Source organism: Nerophis lumbriciformis, linkage group LG21, assembly GCF_033978685.3.
Source record: "Nerophis lumbriciformis linkage group LG21, RoL_Nlum_v2.1, whole genome shotgun sequence".
Classification (NCBI taxonomy): Eukaryota; Metazoa; Chordata; class Actinopteri; order Syngnathiformes; family Syngnathidae; genus Nerophis; species Nerophis lumbriciformis.
In genome coordinates this window covers 32,882,501-32,910,000 of record NC_084568.2, presented here as the reverse complement: position 1 = coordinate 32,910,000, position 27,500 = coordinate 32,882,501, and the positions used below count along the sequence as shown (strand labels likewise).

General features: G+C 37.3%; 1 protein-coding gene across 11 annotated transcripts in view; it reads right to left on the bottom strand.

Moving 5' to 3' along the window:
- adgrb2 (adhesion G protein-coupled receptor B2) overlaps nt 1-27,500 on the bottom strand; it is a 771,897-nt gene that overhangs the window by 389,926 nt on the left and 354,471 nt on the right. For 10 of the 11 annotated variants that reach the window (XM_061982439.1, XM_061982435.1, XM_061982437.2 and 7 more), the window contains exon 5: nt 26,982-27,143. The exons of the other annotated variant lie outside the window; for it this stretch is intronic. In XM_061982439.1, coding sequence (XP_061838423.1) covers nt 26,982-27,143 — 162 coding nt within the window. The remainder of the gene's footprint in view (nt 1-26,981; nt 27,144-27,500) is intronic. 11 annotated transcript variants of the gene reach the window in all.

Here is a 27,500-nt window from a genome sequence, read left to right as displayed (position 1 = left end):
TTCGTAATGAGTAGAGCCGGTAGATATTATGTGACTGGGATGGCATGCACGTAAAGGAAGTGCCTTAAAGGTTTATTGTCTCTCTGTACCTCTCCCTACATCTGTGTACACAGCGGCGTTTAAAAACGTCATGCATTTTACTTTTAAAAACCGATACCGATAATTGCAAAACCAGTACCGAAAATTTCCGATATTACATTTTAAAGCATTTATCGGTCGATAATATCGGACATCCCTAATATATATATATATATATATATATATATATATATATATATATATATATATATATATATATATATATATATATATGTGTGTGTATACCCCTTCCCCTTGGAGCTGTCCTGGATGAATATTTTTTCCAGTCATTTTGGAACTTCTTCTTGCCATGTCTCTTCTTCGTTCTTCTGCTTCGTCTCTGTGATGTTTTTGGACATTACTACTTGCCGTAGTTTTGGAGCAATGCATGATGGGAATCCGGATGTTGTGTGTCAGTGTATTAACGTGCCGGCTGGAATAAACACACGCTGAGAAATAGCTCCGTGCCTGCCTACTTTATGGGTTATAGATAAACCTATGGATAACGGAGACATATATGATAGTCTCCTTTTCAGGTGAGAGAGGATGCTAAAGGCAGTGCCTTTAAGACACGCCCCCAATATTGTTGTCCGGGTGGAAATCGGGAGAAATTCGGGAGAATGGTTGCCCCGGGAGATTTTCGGGAGGGGCAATGAAATTCGGGAGTCTCCCGGGGAAATCGGGAGGGTTGGCAAGTATGCCGATGAATGGTCTATTTTCAATCTTTTTTCATATATAAGGCGCATTCTTTTTTTTTTCTTCTAAAAGTAAAAAACTTCCTTGTGGTCTACATAACATGTAATGGTGGTTCTTTGGTCAAAATGTTGCATAGATGATGTTTTACACATCATCTTCAAGCCGCTTTCTGACAGTCGCTTCAGGATGCGCCGTTTTGTGGGCGGTCTTATTTAGGTGGATCACCTTCGACAGCGTCTTCTCCCCGTCATCTTTGTTGTAGCGGTGTAGCGTGCAAGGACGGGAGTGGAAGAAGTGTCAAAAGATGGAGCTAACTGTTTTGAGTTTGAGTTTATTTCGAACATGCAAGTATACAACATGATACATCACAATCTCCAGTTTCTCTTTTCAACATGTTCGAAAAGGAGTAGGAAGAAGCAGAGCTTATTTAATCCTACCCCTTTTCTTTTACATAACAGTTGCTAAAACTTTTGTTCACTTCCTGTTCTCAATTTATTCACAATATACTCCATAAGTAATCACAATAAAATAAGTAAATAAATAATAATTGGTGAAGTAAGTTACATTTCATATGTTGAGATAAGTAAGATTATTTTGTGAGTGAAAGAATGAAAGAATGGATGAGTTAAATAAATTCAGAATGTTTATCATGGTTCTTCTTCTTTGTACTTTGTAAACACTTTAAGTTTGAAGAGTTTCTTGAAGTGGATCATATTAGTACATTGTTTGATTGCTTTGCTTAATCCATTCCATCATTTAATTCCACATACTGATATACTGAAGGTCTTAAGTGTTGTACGTGCATACAAATGTTTTAAATTACATTTCTCCCTAAGATTATATTTCTCCTCTTTTGTTGAGAAGAATTGTTGTATATTCTTGGCTTGCAGGTTATAGTTTGCTTTGTGTATCATTTTAGCTGTTTGCAAATTCACTATGTCGTAGAATTTCAGAATCTTTGATTCAATAAATAAAGGATTTGTGTGTTCTCTATATCCAACATTATGTATTATTATAACTGATCTTTTTTGTAACACCGTTAATGAATGAAGTGTACTTTTGTAATTATTTCCCCATATTTCTGCACAATAACTCAGATATGGTAACACTAGTGAGCAGTAGAGAATATGAAGTGATTTTTTGTCTAGAACATGTTTTTGTCTAGAACATGTTTCTTGCTACTTTATGTTGTATATTTTTTACGTGAGATTTCCAGTTCAATTTATCATCAATCATTATACCTAGAAATTTGGTTTCATTTACTCTTTCAATTTCTATTCCGTCTATTTGTATTTGTGTTTGACTTTCTCTTCTACTGTTACCAAATAGCATTATTTTAGTTTTACTGAGATTCAACGATAGTCTGTTTTTGTCAAACCATCTTTTTAATTTGTTAATTTCTTCTGTTATTATTTGTAGTATCTTCTGTGTGTTCTCTCCTGAACAAAACGCTGTTGTATCATCCGCAAATAATACTAACTTTAAATCTTTTGTAACTTTACAAATGTCATTTATATAGAGATTAAATAATTTAGGTCCTAGTATTGATCCCTGAGGTACACCACAGGATATATTTAGCGTTGTAGAGGTGTGTTCGCCTAGCTTCACGTATTGTTTCCTGTTCATTAGATAACTTCTTATCCAGTTTAAGACTAACCCTCTGATGCCATATCGTTCTAGTTTTTTGATTAAAATATTGTGATTAATTGTGTCAAATGCTTTAGTTAGATCCATAAAAACTGCTGCCGCACATTTTTTATTATCTATAGCATTGGTAATTTCTTCTGTAATTTCAATTAAAGCCATCGAAGTTGAAACATTAGCTCTGTATCCATATTGATTTTCTTCGAGTATTCTATTTTTATTTATGAAACTCTCTAATCTGTTATTGAACAGTTTTTCAATGATTTTAGAAAATTGTGGAAGTAAGGAAACAGGTCTATAGTTTGTAATAACGTTCAGATTAGAGATGTCCGATAATATCGGACTGCCGATATTATCGGCCGATAAATGCTTTAAAATGTAATATCGGAAATGATTGGTATCGGTTTTAAAAAGTAAAATTTATGACTTTTTAAAACGCCGCTGTACGGAGTGGTACACGGACGTAGGGAGAAGTACAGAGCGCCAATAAATCTTAAAAGCACTGCCTTTGCGTGCCGGCGCAGTCACATAATATCTACGGCTTTTCACACACACAAGTGAATGCAAGCATACTTGGTCAACAGCCATACAGGTCACACTGAGGGTGGCCGTATAAACAACTTTAATACTGTTACAAATATGCGCCACACTGTGAACCCACACCAAACAAGAATGACAAACACATTTTGGGAGAACATCCGCACCGTAACACAACATAAACACAACAGAACAAATACCCAGAATCCCTTGTAGTACTAACTCTTCCGGGACGCTACAATATAAACCCCCCCGCTACCCCCTCTACCTACATAAATACATATATATATATATATATATATATATATATATATATATATATATAATTATTTGTGTTTGAGAGTGTGTCAAGTTGACTGGGAACACGGTAATTATGAAATATATATATATACAGTATACACACACACACACACACACACACACACACACACACACACACACACACACACACACACACACACACACACACACACACACACACACACACACACACACACACACACACACACACACACACACACATGCGATTAAAGACTATGCAAACAACCTTTGATTGATTGATTTGTTGGTCCAGAAATGATGTTTTTGCTTGGTTGCATGAAAAGACAAACATTTCTCTGCATAGATGAAGAAAAAGGGAAAAGCGAACATTGCAGTAAACACTTTGTTTTTTTTCAGGTCCTCTCAAAGGAGGCCCGTTCAATTCCCTTTGATTATTTGCTCCAGCTTGCTGGGACATCTCTGCTGGAGATGACAAATTAATGTAACCGCCAGCAACAATTCACCGCAAAAGCGTTTTTTTGTTGTTGTTTTTGTCTTCTCATCTGCAGCAACTGCATGTGCTGACGACACCAGGAAGGAAGGATGTGTATGACAACCCCAGTTACGTTTCACATCTGAAGACTAACTACACACGAGCATCATGATAATAATAATACATTTATACACGCTCCAATATAACTAATACGGTGTGATGTATGTGTCAACAAACCACTTTTAAAAGCATGGATTCATACTTCTAAGACACCACAGAACCAGTTCAATCCAGCTAATGTTATCACCTGCACATATTCTGATGTTGTTATCACGTGCACGTATTCTGATGTTGTTATCACGTGCACGTATTCTGATGTTGTTATCACGTGCATGTATTCAGAGAATGCAGTCAAAACATTAATATCTACGTGCACCAAACGCCAGCATTCATCCTTTCCAAACAGACCTTTCAACTTAGAAATGCACGTTGCATTATTATTATTGTTATTATTTAAAAAAAAAACATGTTTTCTGTAATTGTAATTGTAATTGTAATTGTAATTGTAATTTTTTTTTTTTTTTTTTTTTAAATAAAGCTCTCCATAGTTTTTTCAGCTTTTAAATTTTTTGTAAGTTGTTTCGGATTTTTAAAAATATTTGTTTTCTGTAATTGTAAGTTTTTCCGGCTTTGTTTTAAAAATGTGTATTTTGCAATTGTACATTTTTTCGGCTTAAAAAAAATAAATCTGTAATTCTAAGTTGTTTCTGACTTTTTAAAAATGTTTTTCTGTTTTTTCGGCTTTAAGAAATATTGTTCTCTGGAATTGTACGTTTTTTCGGGTTTTTAAAAATGGTTTGTTTATAATTTAAAGGTGTTTTGGATTTTTATTTTTTTTTCAATTAGTTTTCCGTTATTGTTCGTTTATTTGGCTAATATAATATGTAATTGTAAGTTGTTTTGGATTTTTAAAATTGTATTTTATGCAATTTGTTTTAGCTTTAAAAAATGTGTTTTCTGTTATTGTAAAAAAAAATTTTTAATTTTTTTTTATTGTTTTGTGTAATTGTAAATTGGCTTTGGAAAAAGAATCTAATTTTAAATTATTTCGGATTTTTTTCTAATTTGTTTTATGTAAATAAATTTTTTCGGGTTTTTAAAATTGTGTTTGTTTATAATTTAAAGTTGTTTTGGATTAAAAAAAAAAAGTTTTCCGTAATTGTACGTTTTTTCGACTTTTTAAAACAAAAAATTTAAAATTGTTTCCTGTAATTGTAAGTTTTTTTGGCTTTTAAAAGGAACTGTTCTCTGTAATTGTAAATTGTATCGTGTTTTTTTTTTTTGTATTTGTTTTCTCTAATTGTACGTTTTTTTAATTCCATGCTTTCTTTAAATATAAGTCATTTTGGATTTTTAAAAAATAGTTTTCTGTAATTGTAAGTTGTTTCAGATTTTAAAAAATGTGTTTTATGTAATTGTGATTTGTTAGGCTTTTAAAATAAATAGTTTTTCGTAATTGTAAATTGTTTCTGATTTTTAAAAATGTGTTTTCTCTAATTGTAAGTTGTTTTAATTGCTTGCTCTCTTTAGCTGCAAGTTATTTTGGATTTAAAAAAAAACATGTTTTCTGTAATTGTAATTGTAATTGTAATTGTAATTGTAATTTTTTTTTTTTTTTTTTTTAAATAAAGCTCTCCATAGTTTTTTCAGCTTTTAAATTTTTTGTAAGTTGTTTCGGATTTTTAAAAATATTTGTTTTCTGTAATTGTAAGTTTTTCCGGCTTTGTTTTAAAAATGTGTATTTTGCAATTGTACATTTTTTCGGCTTAAAAAAAATAAATCTGTAATTCTAAGTTGTTTCTGACTTTTTAAAAATGTTTTTCTGTTTTTTCGGCTTTAAGAAATATTGTTCTCTGGAATTGTACGTTTTTTCGGGTTTTTAAAAATGGTTTGTTTATAATTTAAAGGTGTTTTGGATTTTTATTTTTTTTTCAATTAGTTTTCCGTTATTGTTCGTTTATTTGGCTAATATAATATGTAATTGTAAGTTGTTTTGGATTTTTAAAATTGTATTTTATGCAATTTGTTTTAGCTTTAAAAAATGTGTTTTCTGTTATTGTAAAAAAAATTTTTTAATTTTTTTTTATTGTTTTGTGTAATTGTAAATTGGCTTTGGAAAAAGAATCTAATTTTAAATTATTTCGGATTTTTTTCTAATTTGTTTTATGTAAATAAATTTTTTCGGGTTTTTAAAATTGTGTTTGTTTATAATTTAAAGTTGTTTTGGATTAAAAAAAAAAAGTTTTCCGTAATTGTACGTTTTTTCGACTTTTTAAAACAAAAAATTTAAAATTGTTTCCTGTAATTGTAAGTTTTTTTGGCTTTTAAAAGGAACTGTTCTCTGTAATTGTAAATTGTATCGTGTTTTTTTTTTTTGTATTTGTTTTCTCTAATTGTACGTTTTTTTAATTCCATGCTTTCTTTAAATATAAGTCATTTTGGATTTTTAAAAAATAGTTTTCTGTAATTGTAAGTTGTTTCAGATTTTAAAAAATGTGTTTTATGTAATTGTGATTTGTTAGGCTTTTAAAATAAATAGTTTTTCGTAATTGTAAATTGTTTCTGATTTTTAAAAATGTGTTTTCTCTAATTGTAAGTTGTTTTAATTGCTTGCTCTCTTTAGCTGCAAGTTATTTTGGATTTTAAAAAAAACATGTTTTCTGTAATTGTAATTGTAATTGTAATTGTAATTGTAATTTTTTTTTTTTTTTTTTTAAATAAAGCTCTCCATAGTTTTTTCAGCTTTTAAATTTTTTGTAAGTTGTTTCGGATTTTTAAAAATATTTGTTTTCTGTAATTGTAAGTTTTTCCGGCTTTGTTTTAAAAATGTGTATTTTGCAATTGTACATTTTTTCGGCTTAAAAAAAATAAATCTGTAATTCTAAGTTGTTTCTGACTTTTTAAAAATGTTTTTCTGTTTTTTCGGCTTTAAGAAATATTGTTCTCTGGAATTGTACGTTTTTTCGGGTTTTTAAAAATGGTTTGTTTATAATTTAAAGGTGTTTTGGATTTTTATTTTTTTTTCAATTAGTTTTCCGTTATTGTTCGTTTATTTGGCTAATATAATATGTAATTGTAAGTTGTTTTGGATTTTTAAAATTGTATTTTATGCAATTTGTTTTAGCTTTAAAAAATGTGTTTTCTGTTATTGTAAATTTTTTTTTTTAATTTTTTTTTATTGTTTTGTGTAATTGTAAATTGGCTTTGGAAAAAGAATCTAATTTTAAATTATTTCGGATTTTTTTCTAATTTGTTTTATGTAAATAAATTTTTTCGGGTTTTTAAAATTGTGTTTGTTTATAATTTAAAGTTGTTTTGGATTAAAAAAAAAAAGTTTTCCGTAATTGTACGTTTTTTCGACTTTTTAAAACAAAAATTTAAAATTGTTTCCTGTAATTGTAAGTTTTTTTGGCTTTTAAAAGGAACTGTTCTCTGTAATTGTAAATTGTATCGTGTTTTTTTTTTTTGTATTTGTTTTCTCTAATTGTACGTTTTTTTAATTCCATGCTTTCTTTAAATATAAGTCATTTTGGATTTTTTAAAAATAGTTTTCTGTAATTGTAAGTTGTTTCAGATTTTAAAAAATGTGTTTTATGTAATTGTGATTTGTTAGGCTTTTAAAATAAATAGTTTTTCGTAATTGTAAATTGTTTCTGATTTTTAAAAATGTGTTTTCTCTAATTGTAAGTTGTTTTAATTGCTTGCTCTCTTTAGCTGCAAGTTATTTTGGATTAAAAAAAAAATAGTTTTCTGTAATTGTAAGTTGTTTCAGAGTTTTTTTAAATGGGTTTTATGTTATTGTAATTTTTTTGGCTTTTAAAATAAATTGTTTTCTGTAATTGTAGAATCGAACAGAATGGCTTTTATTGTCCCTATACACAGGTATAATGAGATTAAAAGCAACTCCAGTATCAAAGCGACAGTCTACAAATATGCAAAACATAGGAAGGAAAGAAAATTAAAATAGTGCAAAAGGAGGTAAGGTGCATAGTCCAGTCCTAAAAACGAATGTTCTGAATGTGTTGTTTAAATATTATACTATATACTAGAGATGCGCGGATAGGCAATTATTTCATCCGCAACCGCATCAGAAAGTCGTCAACCATCCGCAATCCATGCAAGGCATTAGTGAGGTTATAAAGCTTTTGCCTGTTAAAGAAAGGAGACTGATCCAACGCAGCACAGACATTCGCGTGCCACGCTGTCACGACCCAGACGCACACCAGTGCGCAATCATATGGGAGCCGCGCTGAGCGCACCTCCAAGCGCGTCTCACTGCCGGCGACGGCCGGGTATATGGGCCCGACGCTCCAGCGCCATCCATTTTCAGGGCTAGTTGATTCGGCAGGTGGGTTGTTACACACTCCTTAGCGGGTTCCAACTTCCATGGCCACCGTCCTAGCTGCTGTCTATATCAACCAGGGTGAGCCCCACCCCTTTCGTGAGCGCACTGCGCGCGGAGTGACCCCTGTTACGCGCCCCCGGCAACAGGGGTGGCGGGCAGGTAAGCTGCGCGGGCGGAGCGCGCGGAGTGACCCCTGTTACGAGCCCCCGGCCACGGGGGTGGCGGGCAGGTAAGCTGCTTACCTGCTGCGCGTGACGCCGGCCGCGGCGAAAACGGACGAGGCGGGGTGTCGGTGCGGTGGGCGCGGTGGTGACCCTGGACGTGCGTCGGGCCCTTCTCGCGGATCGCCTCAGCTACGGCTCCCGGTGGGGCCCTCTCGGGGGAAGGGGCCTCGGTCCCGGACCCCGGCGAGGCGTCGGGGGCCTTCTCCGCTCCGTAAAAGTGTCCATCTCTTTTTTTTTTTTTCTTCTGTTGTGGCATATGCAGCAGGTGCCTGCTCGTTTTTCGTATGTGGGTAACAACATTTAACTATGTATATATATTTCCGAATTGGTTTAACTGCCACCCGCCTGAATCTATTTAAAATCTTTTTTTTTTTAATTTCAATCGCCCGACCCGACCCGACCCGACCCGCTGATAAAATCTAATTTTTTTAAATTTCATCCGCCCGATACGCGGATAATCCGCGGACTCCGCGGTTGTGCCCACAAACCGCGCATCTCTACTATATACATACAAACCCCGTTTCCATATGAGTTGGGAAATTGTGTTAGATGTAAATATAAACGGAATACAATGATTTGCAAATCATTTTCAACCCATATTCAGTTGAATATGCTACAAAGACAACATATTTGATGTTCAAACTGATAAACATTTTTTTTTTTGCAAATAATCATTAACTTTAGAATTTGATGCCAGCAACACGTGACAAAGAAGTTGGGAAAGGTGGCAATAAATACTGATAAAGTTGAGGAATGCTCATCAAACACTTATTTGGAACATCCCACAGGTGAACAGGCTAATTGGGAACAGGTGGGTGCCATGATTGGGTATAAAAGTAGATTCCATGAAATGCTCAGCGATTCACAAACAAGGATAAGGCGAGGGTCACCACTTTGTCAACAAATGCATGAGCAAATTGTTGAACAGTTTAAGAAAAACCTTTCTCAACCAGCTATTGCAAGGAATTTAGGGATTTCACCATCTACGGTCCGTAATATCATCAAAGGGTTCAGAGAATCTGGAGAAATCACTGCACTTAAGCAGCTAAGCCCGTGACCTTCCATCCCTCAGGCTGTACTGCATCAACAAGCAACATCTGTGTGTAAGGGATATCACCACATGGGCTCAGGAACACTTCAGAAACCCACTGTCAGTAACTACAGTTGGTCGCTACATCTGTAAGTGCAAGTTAAAACTCTCCTATGCAAGGCGAAAACCGTTTATCAACAACACCCAGAAACGCCGTCGGCTTCGCTGGGCCTGAGCTCATCTAAGATGGACTGATACAAAGTGGAAAAGTGTACTGTGGTCTGACAAGTCCACATTTCAAATTGTTTTTGTAAACTGTGGACGTCGTGTCCTCCGGACCAAAGAGGAAAAGAACCATCCGAATTGTTATAGGCGCAAAGTTGAAAAGCCAGCATCTGTGATGGTATGGGGGTGTATTAGTGCCCAAGACATGGGTAACTTACACATCTGTGAAGGCGCCATTAATGCTGAAAGGTACATGCAGGTTTTGGAGCAACATATGTTGCCATCCAAGCAGCGTTACCATGGACGCCCCTGCTTATTTCAGCAAGACAATGCCAAGCCACGTGTTACATCAACGTGGCTTCATAGTAAAAGAGTGCGGGTACTAGACTGGCCTGACCTGTCTGCCATTGAAAATGTGTGGCGCATTATGAAGCCTAAAATACCACAACGGAGACCCCCGGACCGTTGAACAACTTAAGCTGTACATCAAGCAAGAATGGGAAAGAATTCCACCTGAGAAGCTTCAAAAATGTGTCTCCTCAGTTCCCAAACGTTTACTGAGTGTTGTTAAAAGGAAAGGCCATGTAACACAGTGGTGAACATGCCCTTTCCCAACTACTTTGGCACGTGTTGTACATATAGAAGCATTCAGACTGTGGGTGGAAAGTAAAAATTGCACACGGAGGTGCTAAACTATAAAATCAGTGCCTATATGTTTTTAGGCTTGATTGTAAATTGTTTCAGATTTTTTTTCAATGTGTTTTCTCCAATTGTAGGTTTTTTTAATTGCTTGCTTTCTTTAATTGTAAGTTATTTAGGCTTTAAAAAAATAAAATAAAATAAAATATGTAATTGTATGGTGTTGCAGTTTTGTTAAAATGTGTTTTATGTGTTTTTTCCAGCTTTAAAAAAAGTGTTTTCTGTACTTCTAAGTTGTTTTTGGATTTTTAATTCTGCAACAGTGTTCAACTTCAGCCTTAAACCCTTTCGGTCTGCAACATTTTACATTTATGAATGCACAACTGTTTGTTTATTTTGTTGACCACTGACCGAATAAATAATAAACTAACAATTGTACGTTTTTCGGGCTTTTTTTTATAACAGTTTTCTTTAATTGTAAATTCTATGTTTTTTTCCGACTCTTTTTTTTTTAAAGTTCTGGAATTGAAGGTTGTTTCACGGGCAACCTGACAGAGCCGTGAAAGGGGCGGGTCCTTCTTGTTGGCGGCATTGCGTGATGGGTAAAATTTTGAAAAAAACTTCGAAAAATAAAATAAGCCACTGGGAACTGATTTTTAATGGTTTTAACCCTTCTGAAATTGTGATAATGTTCCCCTTTAATAAAGTGATGATGCAAACAGTTCTGCAGGAAAATACCTTTATTCTACAGAGTTTTTCCAAATTATTACGATCAAACACCATTAATGAAGTGACAATGCTGGCAGTTCCACAGAAAAATACCATTATTTTACAGATTTTTTCTGAATTGTTGAGATCAACCACCTTTAATAAAGTGACGATGCAAACAATTCTGCAGAAAATTACCTTTATTCTACAGATTGTTAGTATGGACATAGACTTTTATATAACAAGCTACATATTTAATGAAAGATAATTACTGTAATTTTACATGAATTTGAAAGTAATTTAAGAAAAAAGAAAATGCTAGGTATAAATAATTTGGTATTTTTCTGTAAAAAAAAATAGAAATATACATAGTTTGTCATTACTGGCATATTACTTAAAATAACAGGCGGATTGTTTATTTACAGATAATGTCTTCAATTCTACAGTTTTATAAACTATTTAAAAAAATGGAAAAATTACAGTAGAAATTTAGAGTAAATTAACCATAAAAATAGGATTTTTTTTTTTACAGTGAGAATCTGTTTTACAATTGGAATACCAAAATCCACTCCTGACGTGTTGAATTGAGCGAATGCAAAGGTGATGTTTGGCAAGACAACTTTTGAGAACAAATTGTTTATATTTTTTCTTGACTTGGGGTTATTTCTAAGTTGCATGCAAAAGTACATCCAAGTGACAAAAATCACAGGCTTTATAATTTATTATTTATTTCCTTTGTAATGTCAATGCTTTCAGAATGAATGCTTCTAAAGGGCACTTGGAGGAAGAGCAACAGATAATGCATGTGAATTAAGTCTACTTAAAGTGTCAAAGCAGCTTTTACTTCTTGCTGGTTAAATATGAAATGCAAATGTAACTAAAAAGCAGTGCTGTCATCGCCACGTGTTTTGTTCTCCTTCTCACGTTGTGTAAAAAGTAAATAAAAACAGAATATAATGATTTGCAAATCCTTTTCAACTTATATTCAACTGAATAGACCGCAAAGACAAGATATTTAACGTTCCAGCTGGAAAACGCTTTTATTTCTTACAAATATTAGCTCATTTGGAATTTGATGCCTGCGACGTGTTTCAAAAAAGCTGGCACAAGTGGTTAAAAAGACTGAGAAAGTAGAGGAATGCTCGTCAAACACTTATTTGGAACATCCCACGGGTGAACAGGCTAATTGGGAACAGGTGGGTGCCATGATTGGGTATAAAAGCAGCTTCCACAAACAAGGACGAGGCGAGGGTCACCACTTTGTCAACAAATGCGTGGGCAAACTGTCCAAAAGTTTAAGAACAACATTTCTCAACCAGCTATTGCAAGGAATTTCGGGATTTCCCCATCTACGGTCCGTAATATCATCAAAGGGTTCAGAGAATCTGGAGAAATCACTGCACGTAACATTGAATGCCCGTGACCTTCGATCCCTCGGGCGGTACTACATCAACAAGCGACAGCAGTGTGTAAAGGATATCACCACATGGGCTCAGGAACACTTCAGAAAAACCACTGTCAGTAACTACAGTTGGTCGCTACATCTGTAAGTGCAAGTTAAAACTCTACTATGCAAAGCCAAAGCCATTTATCAACAACACCCAGAAACTCCGCCGGCTTTGCTGGGCCCAAGTTCATCTAAGATGGACTGAGACAAAGTGGAAAAGTGTTCTGTGGTCTGACAAGTCCACATTTCAAATTTTTTTTGGAAACTGTGGACGTCATGTCCTCCGGAACAAAGAGGAAAAGAACCATCCGGATTGTTCTAGGCGCAAAGTTCAAAAGCCAGCATGTGTGATGGTATGGGGGTGTATTAGTGCCCAAGACATGGGTAACTTACACATCTGTGAAGGCGCCATTAATGCTGAAAGGTACATACAGGTTTTTTTGACGCCCCTGCTTATTTCAGCAAGACAATGCCAACGTGGCTTCATAGTAAAAGAGTGCGGGTACTAGACTGGCCTGCCTGTAGTCCAGACCTGTCTCCCATTGAAAATGTGTGGCGCATTATGAAGCCTAAAATACCACAAGGGAGACCCCCGGACTGTTGAACAACTTAAGCTGTACATCAAGCAAGAATGGGAAAGAATTCCGCCTGAGAAGCTTAAAAAATGTGTCTCCTCAGTTCCCAAACGTTTACTGAGTGTTGTTAAAAGGAAAGGCCATGTAACACAGTGGTGAACATGCCCCTGTGACAACTTTTTTGCAATGTGTTGCTGCCATTAAATTCTAAGTTAATGATTATTGGCAACAAAAAAAAAGTTTCTCAGTTGGAACATTAAATATCTTGTCTTTGCAGTTTATTCAATTGAATTTAAGTTGAAAAGAATTTGCAAAATATTGTTTTCTGTTTGTATTTACGAATTACTTTTGAGTTTGTAAATGTGAATTTTTAGTGTTTTTGCAAACATTTCTAAAAAAAATGTTTTTTCACATTGTCATTATGTAGAATTTTGAGGGCAAAAACGCATTTATTCCATTTTAGACTCGGGCTGTGACGTAATGTGGGAAAAAAGTGAAACTCTTGAATACTTTCCAGATACTTTAGTGCACTCCAGTGCACTCTTTTGAGCCAACGAGCTATTTTTCCAAAGTGCACTTCAACGTCAACAGAGGAGTACAGTATTGGAAGGGAAGCACTTATGTAAGCATGATGGTGCTCGGAGACAAGCAGGGGGGAAAACATCGCGCTACTCAACGGAACATTTGGCTTTTGGATGATGAGACGTTTTGCAGCCCAACGTTCACAACAGCACAATTAAAATAATGGTTGTTTTTTTGTGTGGGGTTTGTCCTTGCATCCACAGGCAAACAACGTACAGTGTTTGGTTATTTTTGTATCATTATTTTTAGATATTCAGGATGAGGTCGCCCTTGTTTACATTTTCTTTGTTTTGCTATTGTTGCTGCCTGTTTAAGGAAGTAGGTTTTCTAGAAGCTTTTGATTGGCTGTAAAGTTGTGGGGATGTGTTCCTTAGACATGCATTTGAAATCAATACTGATATCAGTAAAAAAAACATATCAAATGATATCAGCTTTCGTCACAAGCAATCCTGCAGCGTGTTTACTTCTGCAATGCTAAATGTCCTCCAATAAACACACAATTTATTGTATTTCAGCCAAGTCATTTACAAACCCCGTTTCCATATGAGTTGGGGAATTGTGTTAGATGTAAATATAAACGGAATACAAATCATTTTTAACCCATATTCAGTTGAATATGCTACAAAGACAAGATATTTGATGTTCAAACTCATAAACTTAATTTATTTTTTGCAAATAATAATTAACTTAGAATTTCATGGCTGCAACACGTGCCAAAGTAGTTGGGAAAGGGCATGTTCACCACTGTGTTACATCGCCTTTCCTTTTAACAACACTCAGTAAACGTTCGGGAACTGAGGAGACACATTTTTTAAGCTTCTCAGGTGGAATTCTTTCCTATTCTTGCTTGATGTACAGCTTAAGTTGTTCAACAGTCCGGGGGTCTCCATTGTGGTATTTTAGTCATAATACGCCACACATTTTCAATGGGAGACAGGTCTGGACTACAGGCAGGCCAGTCTAGTACCCGCACTCTTTTACTATGAAGCCACGTTGATGTAACACATGGCTTGGCATTGTCTTGCTGAAATAAGCAGGGGCGTCAAAAAAACCTGTATGTACCTTTCAGCATTAATGGCGCCTTCACAGATGTGTAAGTTACCCATGTTTTGGGCACTAATACACCCCCATACCATCACAGATGCTGGCTTTTACACTTTGCGCCTATAACAATCCGGATGGTTCTTTTCCTCTTTGGTTCGGAGGACACGACATCCACAGTTTCCAAAAACAATTTGAAATGTGGACTCGTCAGACCACAGAGCACTTTTCCACTTTGTATCAGTCCATCTTAGATGAGCTCAGGCCCAGCGAAGCCGACGGCGTTTCTGGGTGTTGTTGATAAACGGTTTTCGCCTTGCATAGGAGAGTTTTAACTTGCACTTACAGATGTAGCGACCAACTGTAGTTACTGACAGTGGGTTTCTGAAGTGTTCCTGAGCCCATGTGGTGATATCCTTTACACACTGATGTCGCTTGTTGATGCAGTACAGCCTGAGGGATCGAAGGTCACGGGCTTAGCTGCTTACGTGCAGTGATTTCTCCAGATTCTCTGAACCCTTTGATGATATTACGGACCGTAGATGGTGAAATCCCTAAATTCCTTGCAATAGCTGGTTGAAAAAGGTTTTTCTTAAACTGTTCAACAATTTGCTCAGGCATTTGTTGACAAAGTGGTGACCCTCGCCCCATCCTTGTTTGTGAATTACTGAGCATTTCATGGAATCTACTTTTATACCCAATCATGGCACCCACCTGTTCCCAATTTGCCTGTTCACCTGTGGGATGTTCCAAATAAGTGTTTGATGAGCATTCCTCAACTTTATCAGTATTTATTGCCACCTTTCCCAACTTCTTTGTCACGTGTTGCTGGCATCAAATTCTAAAGTTAATGATTATTTGCAAAAAAAAAAAAAAAGTTTATCAGTTTGAACATCAAATATGTTGTCTTTGTAGCATATTCAACTGAATATGGGTTGAAAATGATTTGCAAATCATTGTATTCCGTTTGTTTACATCTAACACAATTTCCCAACTCATATGGAAACAGAGTTTGTACAAAAGGTAAACAATAGGCTACTCGGAGCTAACAGCTACGCAACAGCTAAGCGCACCATAGCACACAAGCTCGCTAATACTAATTGAACAATATTGCAGCCTACAACATGTTTGTCAGTATACGCAAGCATCAAATATTTATAGCCTCCAGGACAGGAATGTATTAGCATCGAGTAACAAACGTGTCCGCATCATTCAATGTACTACGACATGAGCTTAAAAGGGGGCCGTTTGCAACTTCCTCACAGTTACATTTGTCAAAGCAAAAAAATATTGGGTAGCTTGTTTCCATGAGTGGTTTAACAGCACACATTTGTTTTAAAACTGTCTATATTTTTTTACAATGATAAGTTTATGTGATAAAAGGTTTGGCCGCCAGCAAAAAACAAACGTTTAGTGTTTACAGCAGGGAGCGCGTGCACACATACAAAAGCAGTCCGAGGGAAGCGACAAACAATTTGCAGTCATATCGTGGTTATGATAGAATATGTGTTCTATGACAGAACCATAGGGCGCACCCCATTATAAGGCTCAGTGCCGATGATTGGGTCTATTCAAGTCTATTTTTGTACAAAAGGCGCATTAAATGTTCATGTTATGATTTTATTTTTTCTACATATGTCTACATAACATGTAATGGTGGTTCCAGGTACCAATAGGTGAGAAAAGTTGGTTTTGCGTAAACAAGATGCCAGATAATGTCCCCTAATAGGTGCCATTTTATAATAATACCTGTGTGTTGAAGCACAGTACGTCTGACTATGGTAGCTGTAATGTGTCGGCAATCAATCAAGCGATGTGGCTTCGTAGCTTACCAAAGTGGTACCAAAACATTTTGACAGGTTCTTGAGCGCTGTGTGTAATGTTCTGTACTCTCGATGGAACATCAACGTTTTGGTGTTGCTTGCTAGCGTCATTTATTGACTAGGCGTCAACCAGCAGTCTACACGTATGTATCTCTTATGTGTGACTGCCATCTACTGGTCACACTTATCATTACACCATGTACCGGTAGTTTTCAACTCTTCCATAGCGAGTCTACTGACAGATATAAGTTGGACTTGTATGTTACTTTGTATTAGAAATGACAACATTAGAGGATAAATGCCCCACAACAAGAGGATAGAGAAAAAGAAGGAGATTGTTGACTTTGGCGCGGACTACAAGCGCAAATGTTTGGTAATTATGCAGATCCCAAATCCACAACTGCAGGTATCAATAGGTGAGAAAGGTTGGTTTTGCGTAATATTGCAAAACAAGACGCTAGATAATGTCTCCTAATAGGTGCCATCTTATAATAATACCCGTATGTTGAAGCACAGTATGTCTGACTATGGTAGCCGTAATGCTACGACATTTCATCAAGCGGTGCGGCTTCGTAGCTTACCAAAGTGGTACTAAAACATTTTGACAGGTTCTTGAGCGCCGTGTGTAATGTTCTGTATTCTCAATGGAACATCAACGTTTTGGTGTTGCTTGCTAGCGTCATTTATTGACCAGGCCTCATGGCGTCAACCAGCAGTCTACACATATGTATCTCTTCACACTTATCATTACACCATGTACCGGTAGTTATGGCAACAGCGGAGGATGAATATCCACAACAAGATAATAGAGCAAAAAAAGGAGATTATTGACTTTGGCGCGGACGAGCGCAAATGTTCGGTAATTATGCCGATCCCAAATCCACAACAGCAGGTACTAATAGGTGAGAAAAATAGTTTTTGCGTAATATTGCAAAACAAGACGCCAGATAATGTCTCCTAATAGGTGCCATTTTATAATAACACCGTTTGTGAAGCACAGTACGTCTGACTATGGTAGCCGTAATGCTCCGACAATCAATCAGGCGGTGCGGATTTGTAGCTTACCAAAGTGGTACTAAAACATTTTGACAGGTTCTTGAGCGCCGTGTGTAATGTTCTGTATTCTCGATGGAACATCAACGTTTTGGTGTCGCTTGCTAGCGTCATTTATTGACCAGGCGTCAACCAGCAGTCTACAGGTATGTATCTCATGTGTGGCTGCCATCTACTGGTCACACTTATCATTACACCATGTATCGGTAGTTCTAAGCGCTTCCATAGCGAGTCTCCTGACAGATATAAGTTGGACTTGTACGTTACTTTGTATTAGACATGGCAAAAGCGGAGAATAAATGCCCCACAACAAGAGGATAGAGAAAAAGAAAGGAGATTATTGACTTTGGCGCGGACTAGCGCAAATGTTTGGTAAATATGCCGATCCCAAATCCACAAAAGCAGGTACTAATAAGTGAGAAAAGTTGGTTTTGCGTAAACAAGATGCCAGATAATGTCCCCTAATAGGTGCCATTTTATAATAATACCCGTGTGTTGAAGCACAGTACGTCTGACTATGGTAGCCGTAATGCTCCGACAATCAATCAAGCGGTGCGTCTTTGTTGCTTACCAAAGTGCTACCAAAACATTTTGACAGGTTCTTGAGCGCCGTGTGTAATGCTCTGTATTCTCAATGGAAGATCAACGATTTGGTGTCGTGTGTGACCAGTACACACGTATGTATCTCTTATGTGTGACTGCCATCTACTGGTCACACTTATAATTACACCATGTACCGGTAGTTTTCAACGCTTCCATAGTGAGTCTACTGACAGATATAAGTTGGACTTGTACGTTACTTTGTATTAGAAATGGCAACAGCGGAGGATAAATGCTCCACAACAAGAGGTTAGAGAAAAAGAAGGAGATTGTTGACTTTGGCGCGGACTACAATGACGATCGAGCGCAAATGTTTGGTAATGATGCCGATCCCAAATCCACAACAGCAGGTACCAATAGGTGAGAAAAGTTGGTTTTGCGTAAACAAGATGCCAGATAATGTCTCCTAATAGGTGCCATTTTATAATAATACCCGTATGTTGAAGCACAGTACGTCTGTCTATGGTAGCCGTAATGCTCCGACATTTCATCAAGTGGTGCGGCATCGTAGCTTACCAAAGTGGTACTAAAACATTTTGACAAGTTCTTGAGTGCCGTGTGTAATGTTCTATATTCTCAATGGAACATCAACGTTTTGGTGTTGCTTGCAAGCGTCATTTATTGACCAGGCCTCATGGCGTCAACCAGCAGTCTACACATATGTATCTCTTCACACTTATCATTACACCATGTACCGATAGTTATGGCAACAGCGGAGGATGAATATCCACAACAAGATAATAGAGCAAAAAAAGGAGATTATTGACTTTGGCGCGGACGAGCGCAAATGTTCGGTAATTATGCCGATCCCAAATCCACAACAGCAGGTACTAATAGGTGAGAAAAATAGTTTTTGCGTAATATTGCAAAACAAGACGCCAGATAATGTCTCCTAATAGGTGCCATTTTATAATAACACCGTTTGTGAAGCACAGTACGTCTGACTATGGTAGCCGTAATGCTCCGACAATCAATCAGGCGGTGCGGATTTGTAGCTTACCAAAGTGGTACTAAAACATTTTGACAGGTTCTTGAGCGCCGTGTGTAATGTTCTGTATTCTCGATGGAACATCAACGTTTTGGTGTCGCTTGCTAGCGTCATTTATTGACCAGGCGTCAACCAGCAGTCTACAGGTATGTATCTCATGTGTGGCTGCCATCTACTGGTCACACTTATCATTACACCATGTATCGGTAGTTCTAAGCGCTTCCATAGCGAGTCTCCTGACAGATATAAGTTGGACTTGTACGTTACTTTGTATTAGACATGGCAAAAGCGGAGAATAAATGCCCCACAACAAGAGGATAGAGAAAAAGAAAGGAGATTATTGACTTTGGCGCGGACTAGCGCAAATGTTTGGTAAATATGCCGATCCCAAATCCACAAAAGCAGGTACTAATAAGTGAGAAAAGTTGGTTTTGCGTAAACAAGATGCCAGATAATGTCCCCTAATAGGTGCCATTTTATAATAATACCCGTGTGTTGAAGCACAGTACGTCTGACTATGGTAGCCGTAATGCTCCGACAATCAATCAAGCGGTGCGTCTTTGTTGCTTACCAAAGTGCTACCAAAACATTTTGACAGGTTCTTGAGCGCCGTGTGTAATGCTCTGTATTCTCAATGGAAGATCAACGATTTGGTGTCGTGTGTGACCAGTACACACGTATGTATCTCTTATGTGTGACTGCCATCTACTGGTCACACTTATAATTACACCATGTACCGGTAGTTTTCAACGCTTCCATAGTGAGTCTACTGACAGATATAAGTTGGACTTGTACGTTACTTTGTATTAGAAATGGCAACAGCGGAGGATAAATGCTCCACAACAAGAGGTTAGAGAAAAAGAAGGAGATTGTTGACTTTGGCGCGGACTACAATGACGATCGAGCGCAAATGTTTGGTAATGATGCCGATCCCAAATCCACAACAGCAGGTACCAATAGGTGAGAAAAGTTGGTTTTGCGTAAACAAGATGCCAGATAATGTCTCCTAATAGGTGCCATTTTATAATAATACCCGTATGTTGAAGCACAGTACGTCTGTCTATGGTAGCCGTAATGCTCCGACATTTCATCAAGTGGTGCGGCATCGTAGCTTACCAAAGTGGTACTAAAACATTTTGACAAGTTCTTGAGTGCCGTGTGTAATGTTCTATATTCTCAATGGAACATCAACGTTTTGGTGTTGCTTGCAAGCGTCATTTATTGACCAGGCCTCATGGCGTCAACCAGCAGTCTACACATATGTATCTCTTCACACTTATCATTACACCATGTACCGATAGTTATGGCAACAGCGGAGGATGAATATCCACAACAAGATAATAGAGCAAAAAAAGGAGATTATTGACTTTGGCGCGGACGAGCGCAAATGTTCGGTAATTATGCCGATCCCAAATCCACAACAGCAGGTACTAATAGGTGAGAAAAATAGTTTTTGCGTAATATTGCAAAACAAGACGCCAGATAATGTCTCCTAATAGGTGCCATTTTATAATAACACCGTTTGTGAAGCACAGTACGTCTGACTATGGTAGCCGTAATGCTCCGACAATCAATCAGGCGGTGCGGATTTGTAGCTTACCAAAGTGGTACTAAAACATTTTGACAGGTTCTTGAGCGCCGTGTGTAATGTTCTGTATTCTCGATGGAACATCAACGTTTTTGTGTCGCTTGCTAGCGTCATTTATTGACCAGGCTTCAACCAGCAGTCCACACGTATGTATCTCTTGTGTGGGACTGCCATCTACTGGTCACACTTATCATTACACCATGTACCGGTAGTTCTCAGCGCTTCCATAGCGAGTCTACTGACGGATATAAGTTGGACTTGTACGTTACTTTGTATTAGAAATGACAACAGTGGAGGATAAATGCCCCACAACAAGAGGATAGAGAAAAAGAAAGGAGATTAATGACTTTGGCGCAGACTAGCGCAAATGTTTGGTAAATATGCCGAACCCAAATCCACAACAGCAGGTACTAATAGGTGAGAAACGTTGGTTTTGCGTAAACAAGATGCCAGATAATGTCCCCTAATAGGTGCCATTTTATAATAACACCGTTTGTGAAGCACAGTACGTCTGACTATGGTAGCCGTAATGCTCCGACAATCAATCAAGCGGTGCGGCTTCGTAGCTTACAAAAGTGGTACTAAAACATTTTGACAGGTTCTTGAGCGCCGTGTGTAATGTTCTGTATTCTCAATGGAACATCAACGATTTGGTGTTGCTTGCTAGCGTCATTTATTGACCAGGCATCAACCAGCAGTCCACACGTATGTATCTCTTATGTGTGACTGCCATCTACTGGTCACACTTATCATTACACCATGTACCGGATAACATTTATTTCAGGTCGGAAAGCACAACCAGAATGAACACGTACATTAGGCGCACCAGGTTTTTAAGGCGCAATGTTTGAGGAAACAAAATTACTTTTAAGCGCGACTTATAGTCGGAAAAATACGGTACGTCGTCACACCATTCATTCCGAGAAGACGTACGTACGAGGGTGGGATGTAACATAATATATTGGAAAGTTAGCGCCCTCTAGGCATCCATGGTAATTTAATGAACAATTCTGACCAACAGGTGTCGCCAAAAACACACTTCAACTCAAAGACAGCGTAAGTGTGCCATAGGGTTGTACGGTACATCGGTATCAGTACAGTACCGCGATACTAATGAATCACATTCGATACTATACCGTCTCTAAAAAGTACTGGTAATAGTATCACTAATCCTTTCCTCTTTGGCGACAAATAAAGTACGTTTCTTTCACGTAACATTATCACTGCAGGATGAAGAATAGCTAAACATGCTTCACTACACACCGTCGCAATGTAAACAAACGCCATGGGTGGATCTACACCTAACATCCACTGTAATGATATCAAGTACAGGAGCGTATCTCGTTGATACTACTATGTTTACATCGATATTTTTTGGCATCACAACATCTTCTTTTGTTTTGTTTTTTTAATTCATATTATGTTTATAAAGTCAGTAAATATGTCCCTGGACACATGAGGACTTTGAATATGACCAATGTATGATCCTGTAACTGCTTGGTATCGGATTGATACCCTAATTTGTGGTATCATCCAAAACTAATGTAAAGTATGAAACAAGAGAAGAATAAGTGATTATTACATTTTAACAGAAGTGTAGATAGAACATGTTAAAAGAGAAAGTAAGCAGATATTAACAGTAAATGAACAAGTAGATTAATAATCAATTTTTACAGCTTGTCCTTAATAATGTGTACAAAATAATAGGTGTATAAATGACACAATATGTTACTGCATACGTCAGCAGACTAATTAGAAGCCTTTGTTTGTTTACTTACTACTAAAAGACAAATTGTCTAGAATGTTCACTATTTTATTTAAGGACTAAATTGCAATAATAAACATATGTTTAATGTACCCTAAGATTTTTTGTTATAATAAAGCCAATAATGACATTTTTTGTGGTCCCCTTTATTTAGAAATGTATGAAAAAGTACCGAAAAGTATCAAAATACATTTTGGTACCGTTACCGGTACCAATATATTGGTATCGGGACAACACTAGTCTGCCATAAATTTAGTATTTTTCGGGCTTGCCATTGTTCTGAGAAATTTCTTTGATCAAATATTTTCTAACAATATCGCACTATAAAATAACAGTATGACTTGTGCTGATTAATATCCGTATCGGCCAATACTCAAGGCTCAAATGTCGGTTTAAAAAACGGATAAATTGCATCGGGACACCCCAACTTGAAATACGACAAACTCATTGTATGCGTTACGTAAATGACGACAAGTACGTCGATGTCTTAGCCGTGGACATGTATACTACCGGTCAAAAGGCTCACCACACCAAACTTACCAGTGCAAACGCTGACAATATCTTTCTGAGGATTATTTCAGATCCATTTTAAAAAGCATGAAGTTCTCTTTCTAAGTGTGTAGTCACTTCATGCTTTCATGAAGGCCATCTTGGTTTTTTTGGGTTCCGAACTAGTTCTGGCAAGCTAGGACTTTTGGGTTATTCCATTTCTGTGGGATAAACTTTGGACCACAAAGACACCTGCGGAACTATGCGGTATGAACTATGCGGGTCTCCTGCTGGCCCCACTATGGACTGGACTCTCACTATTATGTTAGATCCACTATGGACTGGACTCTCACTATCATGTTAGATCTACTATGGACTGGACTCAAACTATTATGTTAGATCCACTATGGACTGGACTCTCACACTATTATGTTAGATCCACTATGGACTGGACTCTCACTATTGTGTTAGATCCACTATGGACTGGACTCTCACACTATTATGTTAGATCCACTATGGACTGGACTCTCACTATTATGTTAGATCCACTATGGACTGGACTCTCACTATTATGTTAGATGCACTATGGACTGGACTCTCACTATTATGTTAGATCCACCATGGACTGGACTCTCACTATTATGTTAGATCCACTATGGACTGGACTCTCACTATTATGTTAGATCCACTATGGACTGGACTCTCACACTATTATGTTAGATCCACTATGGACTGGACTCTCTCACTATAATGTTAGATCCACTATGGACTGAACTCTCACACTATTATGTTAGATCCACTATGGACTGGATTCTCACTATTATGTTAGATCCACTATGGACTGGACTCTCACACTATTATGTTAGATCCACTATGGACTGGATTCTCACTATTATGTTAGATCCACTATGGACTGGACTCTCACACTATTATGTTAGATCCACTATGGACTGGACTCTCACACTATTATGTTAGATCCACTATGGACTGGACTCTCACTATTATGTTAGATCCACTATGGACTGGACTCTCACTATTATGTTAGATCCACTATGGACTGGACTCTCACTATTATGTTAGATCCACTATGGACTGGACTCTCACTATTATGTTAGATGCACTATGGACTGGACTCTCACTATTATGTTAGATCCACTATGGACTGGACTCTCACTATTATGTTAGATCCACTATGGACTGGACTCTCACTATTATGTTAGATCCACTATGGACTGGACTCTCACTATTATAATTACTGGTTTGCAAATAATATTTTTAACCCAAATAGGAGAAATTGTAGCCAATGTGTCAACAACAAATATTGTGTATCCAATGTGTCGACAACAATTGTTGTGTATCCAATGTGTCGACAACAATTGTTGCGCATCCAATGTGTCGACAACTTATTGTTGTGTAGTCAATGTGTCGACAACAAATATTGTGTATCCAAAGTGTCGACAACAAATATTGTGTATCCAATGTGTCAACAACAATTGTTGTGTATCCAATGTGTTGACAGCAATTGTTGTGTATCCAATGTGTTGACAACAATTGTTGTGTATCCAATGTGTCGACAACAAATATGTATCCATTGTGTCCACACTAATTATTGTGTATCAATTGTGTCGACAACAATTATTATGTATCCATTGTGTCCGCAACAAATATTGTGTATCCAATGTGTCGACAACAATTGTTGTGTATCCAATGTGTCGACAACAAATATTGTGTATCCAATGTGTCAATAACAAATATTGTGTATCCAATGTGTCGACAACAATTGTTGTGTATCCTATGTGCCTACAACAAATATTGTGTATCCAATGTGTCGACGACAATTAATGTGTATCCAGTGTGTGGAACACAAATATTGCTTATCCAATGTGTCGACAATTGTTTATCCAATGTGTCGACAATTGTGTATCCAATGTGTCGACCACAAATATTGTGTATCCAATGTGTCGACGGCAATTATTGTGTATCCAATGTGTGGAACACAAACATTGCGTAACCAATGTGTCGACAATTGTGGGTCACAATGGGTCAACAATTGTGTATCCAATGTGTCGACCACAGGTATTGTGTATCCAATGTGTTGACAACAATTGTTGTGTATCCAATGTGTTGACAACAATTGTTGTGTATCCAATGTGTCAACAACAAATATTGTGTATCCAATGTGTCAACAACAAATATGTATCCATTGTGTCCACAACAATTATTGTGTATCAATTGTGTCGACAACAATTATTATGTATCCAATGTGTCGACAACAAATATTATGTATCCAGTGTGTCGACAACAATTATTGTGTATCCAAAGTGTGGACAACAAATATTGTGTATCCAGTGTGTCGACAACAATTATTGTGTTTTCAAAGTGTGGACAACAAATATTGTGTATCTAATGTGTCGACAATAAACATTGTGTATCCAATGTGTCGACAACAATTATTGTGTAAACAGTGTGTCGACAACAATTGTTGTGTATCCAATGTGTCGACAACAAATATTCTGTATCCAATGTGTCGACAACAAATATTGTGTATCCAATGTGTTGACAACAATTGTTGTACATCCAATGTGTCAACAACAAATATTCTGTATCCAATGTGTCGACAACAAATATAGTGTATCCAATGTGTCGACAACAATTTTTGGTTATCCAATGTGTCGACAGCAATTGTTGTGTATCCAATGTGTCGACAACAATTGTTGTGTATCCAATGTGTCGACAACAAATATTCTGTATCCAATGTGTCGACAACAAATATTCTGTATCCAATGTGTTGACAACAATTGTTGTGCATCCAATGTGTCAACAACAAATATTCTGTATCCAATGTGTCGACAACAAATATAGTGTATCCAATGTGTCGACAACAATTTTTGGTTATCCAATGTGTCGACAGCAATTGTTGTGTATCCAATGTGTCGACAACAATTGTTGTGTATCCAATGTGTCGGCAACAATTATTGTGTATCCAATGTGTCGACAACAAATATTGTGTATCCAATGTGTTGACAACAATTGTTGTGTATCCAATGTGTCGACAGCAATTGTTGTGCATCCAATGTGTCGACAACAAATATTCTGTATCCAATGTGTCGACAACAATTATTATGTATCCAGTGTGTCGACAACAATTATTGTGTATCCAATGTGTCGACAACAAATATTATGTATCCAGTGTGTCGACAACAAATATTGTGTATCCAATGTGTCCACAACAATTGTTGTGTGTCGACAGCAATTGTTGTGCATCCAATGTGTCGACAACAAATATTCTGTATCCAATGTGTCGACAACAAATATAGTGTATCCAATGTGTCCACAACAATTGTTGTGTATCCAATGTGTCGACAGCAATTGTTGTGCATCCAATGTGTCGACAACAAATATTCTGTATCCAATGTGTCGACAACAAATATAGTGTATCCAATGTGTCGACAACAATTGTTGTGTATCCAATGTGTCGACAACAATTATTATGTATCCAATGTGTTGTTAACAAATTATATGTATCCAATGTGTCGACAATAAATATTGTGTATCCAATGTGTCGACAACAATTATTGTGTATCAATTGTGTCGACAACAATTATTGTGTATCCAGTGTGTCGACAACAAATATTGTTTATCCAATGTGGGGACAACAATTGTGTAACCAATGTGTGGACAACAATTGTGTATCCAATGTTTGGACAACAATTGTGTATCTAATGTTTGGACAACAATTGTGTATCCAAAGTGTGGACAACAATTGTGTATCCAATGTGTGGACAACAAATATTGTGTATCAATGTGTCGACAACAATTGTGTATCCAATGTGTCGACAACAAATATTGTGTATCCAATGTGTCGACAACAAATATTGTGTATCCAATGCGTGGACAACAAATATTGTATACCAAAGTGTGGACAACAAATAGTGTGTATCTATTGTGAGGACAACAATTATTGGTACAGAGGTTGAAAAAGTGGATTAGACAGCCGAAGACGTTAATTGGTTGTCGTGGCGACATGGCCACATCCTGGAGGGAGCGACCTGGTGACGGGTGCATGAAGATGGACATGGATGCTACTGACCGGGACACACGGCTATGTTGCAGAGCTTGGTCTGTGTCTCGGGCCAGCCGCAGGGCACCGCCCCGCCTTCCTTCACACACTTCCGGGTCCGAGTCCTGGAGCCCCGCCCACAGGTCGCGGAGCACAGACTCCACGAGGACCACTCGTCCCACAGCCCATGCACTGCAAAAAGGCCCGCGGCGGACATGGGGATGAGGGATGAGGGTGGGGGTGGGGTGGGGTGGGGTAAAGAGGCATCAAATGGGGTTAGAAATATGGCAGATTTAATGGTCATGAACATGTTCCTTGAAAACATTACAACAACAAAACAATGGATGGATGTCGTGCGGTTTGAGCCATGAAAAGGAAAAGTCTAATTACAGCAACGACTTCGCAAATAAAGACAACAAAAGGACACGAGACTCAAATTAGCAGAAGCACTTCAGCCCACAATTAAAGAGGAAATGTTTCCCGCGTGCCCTGCAAACTTTGCCTCTGTCTCGCGCAGCAGCTCCTCTAATTTTAGCAACCGACGGAGCG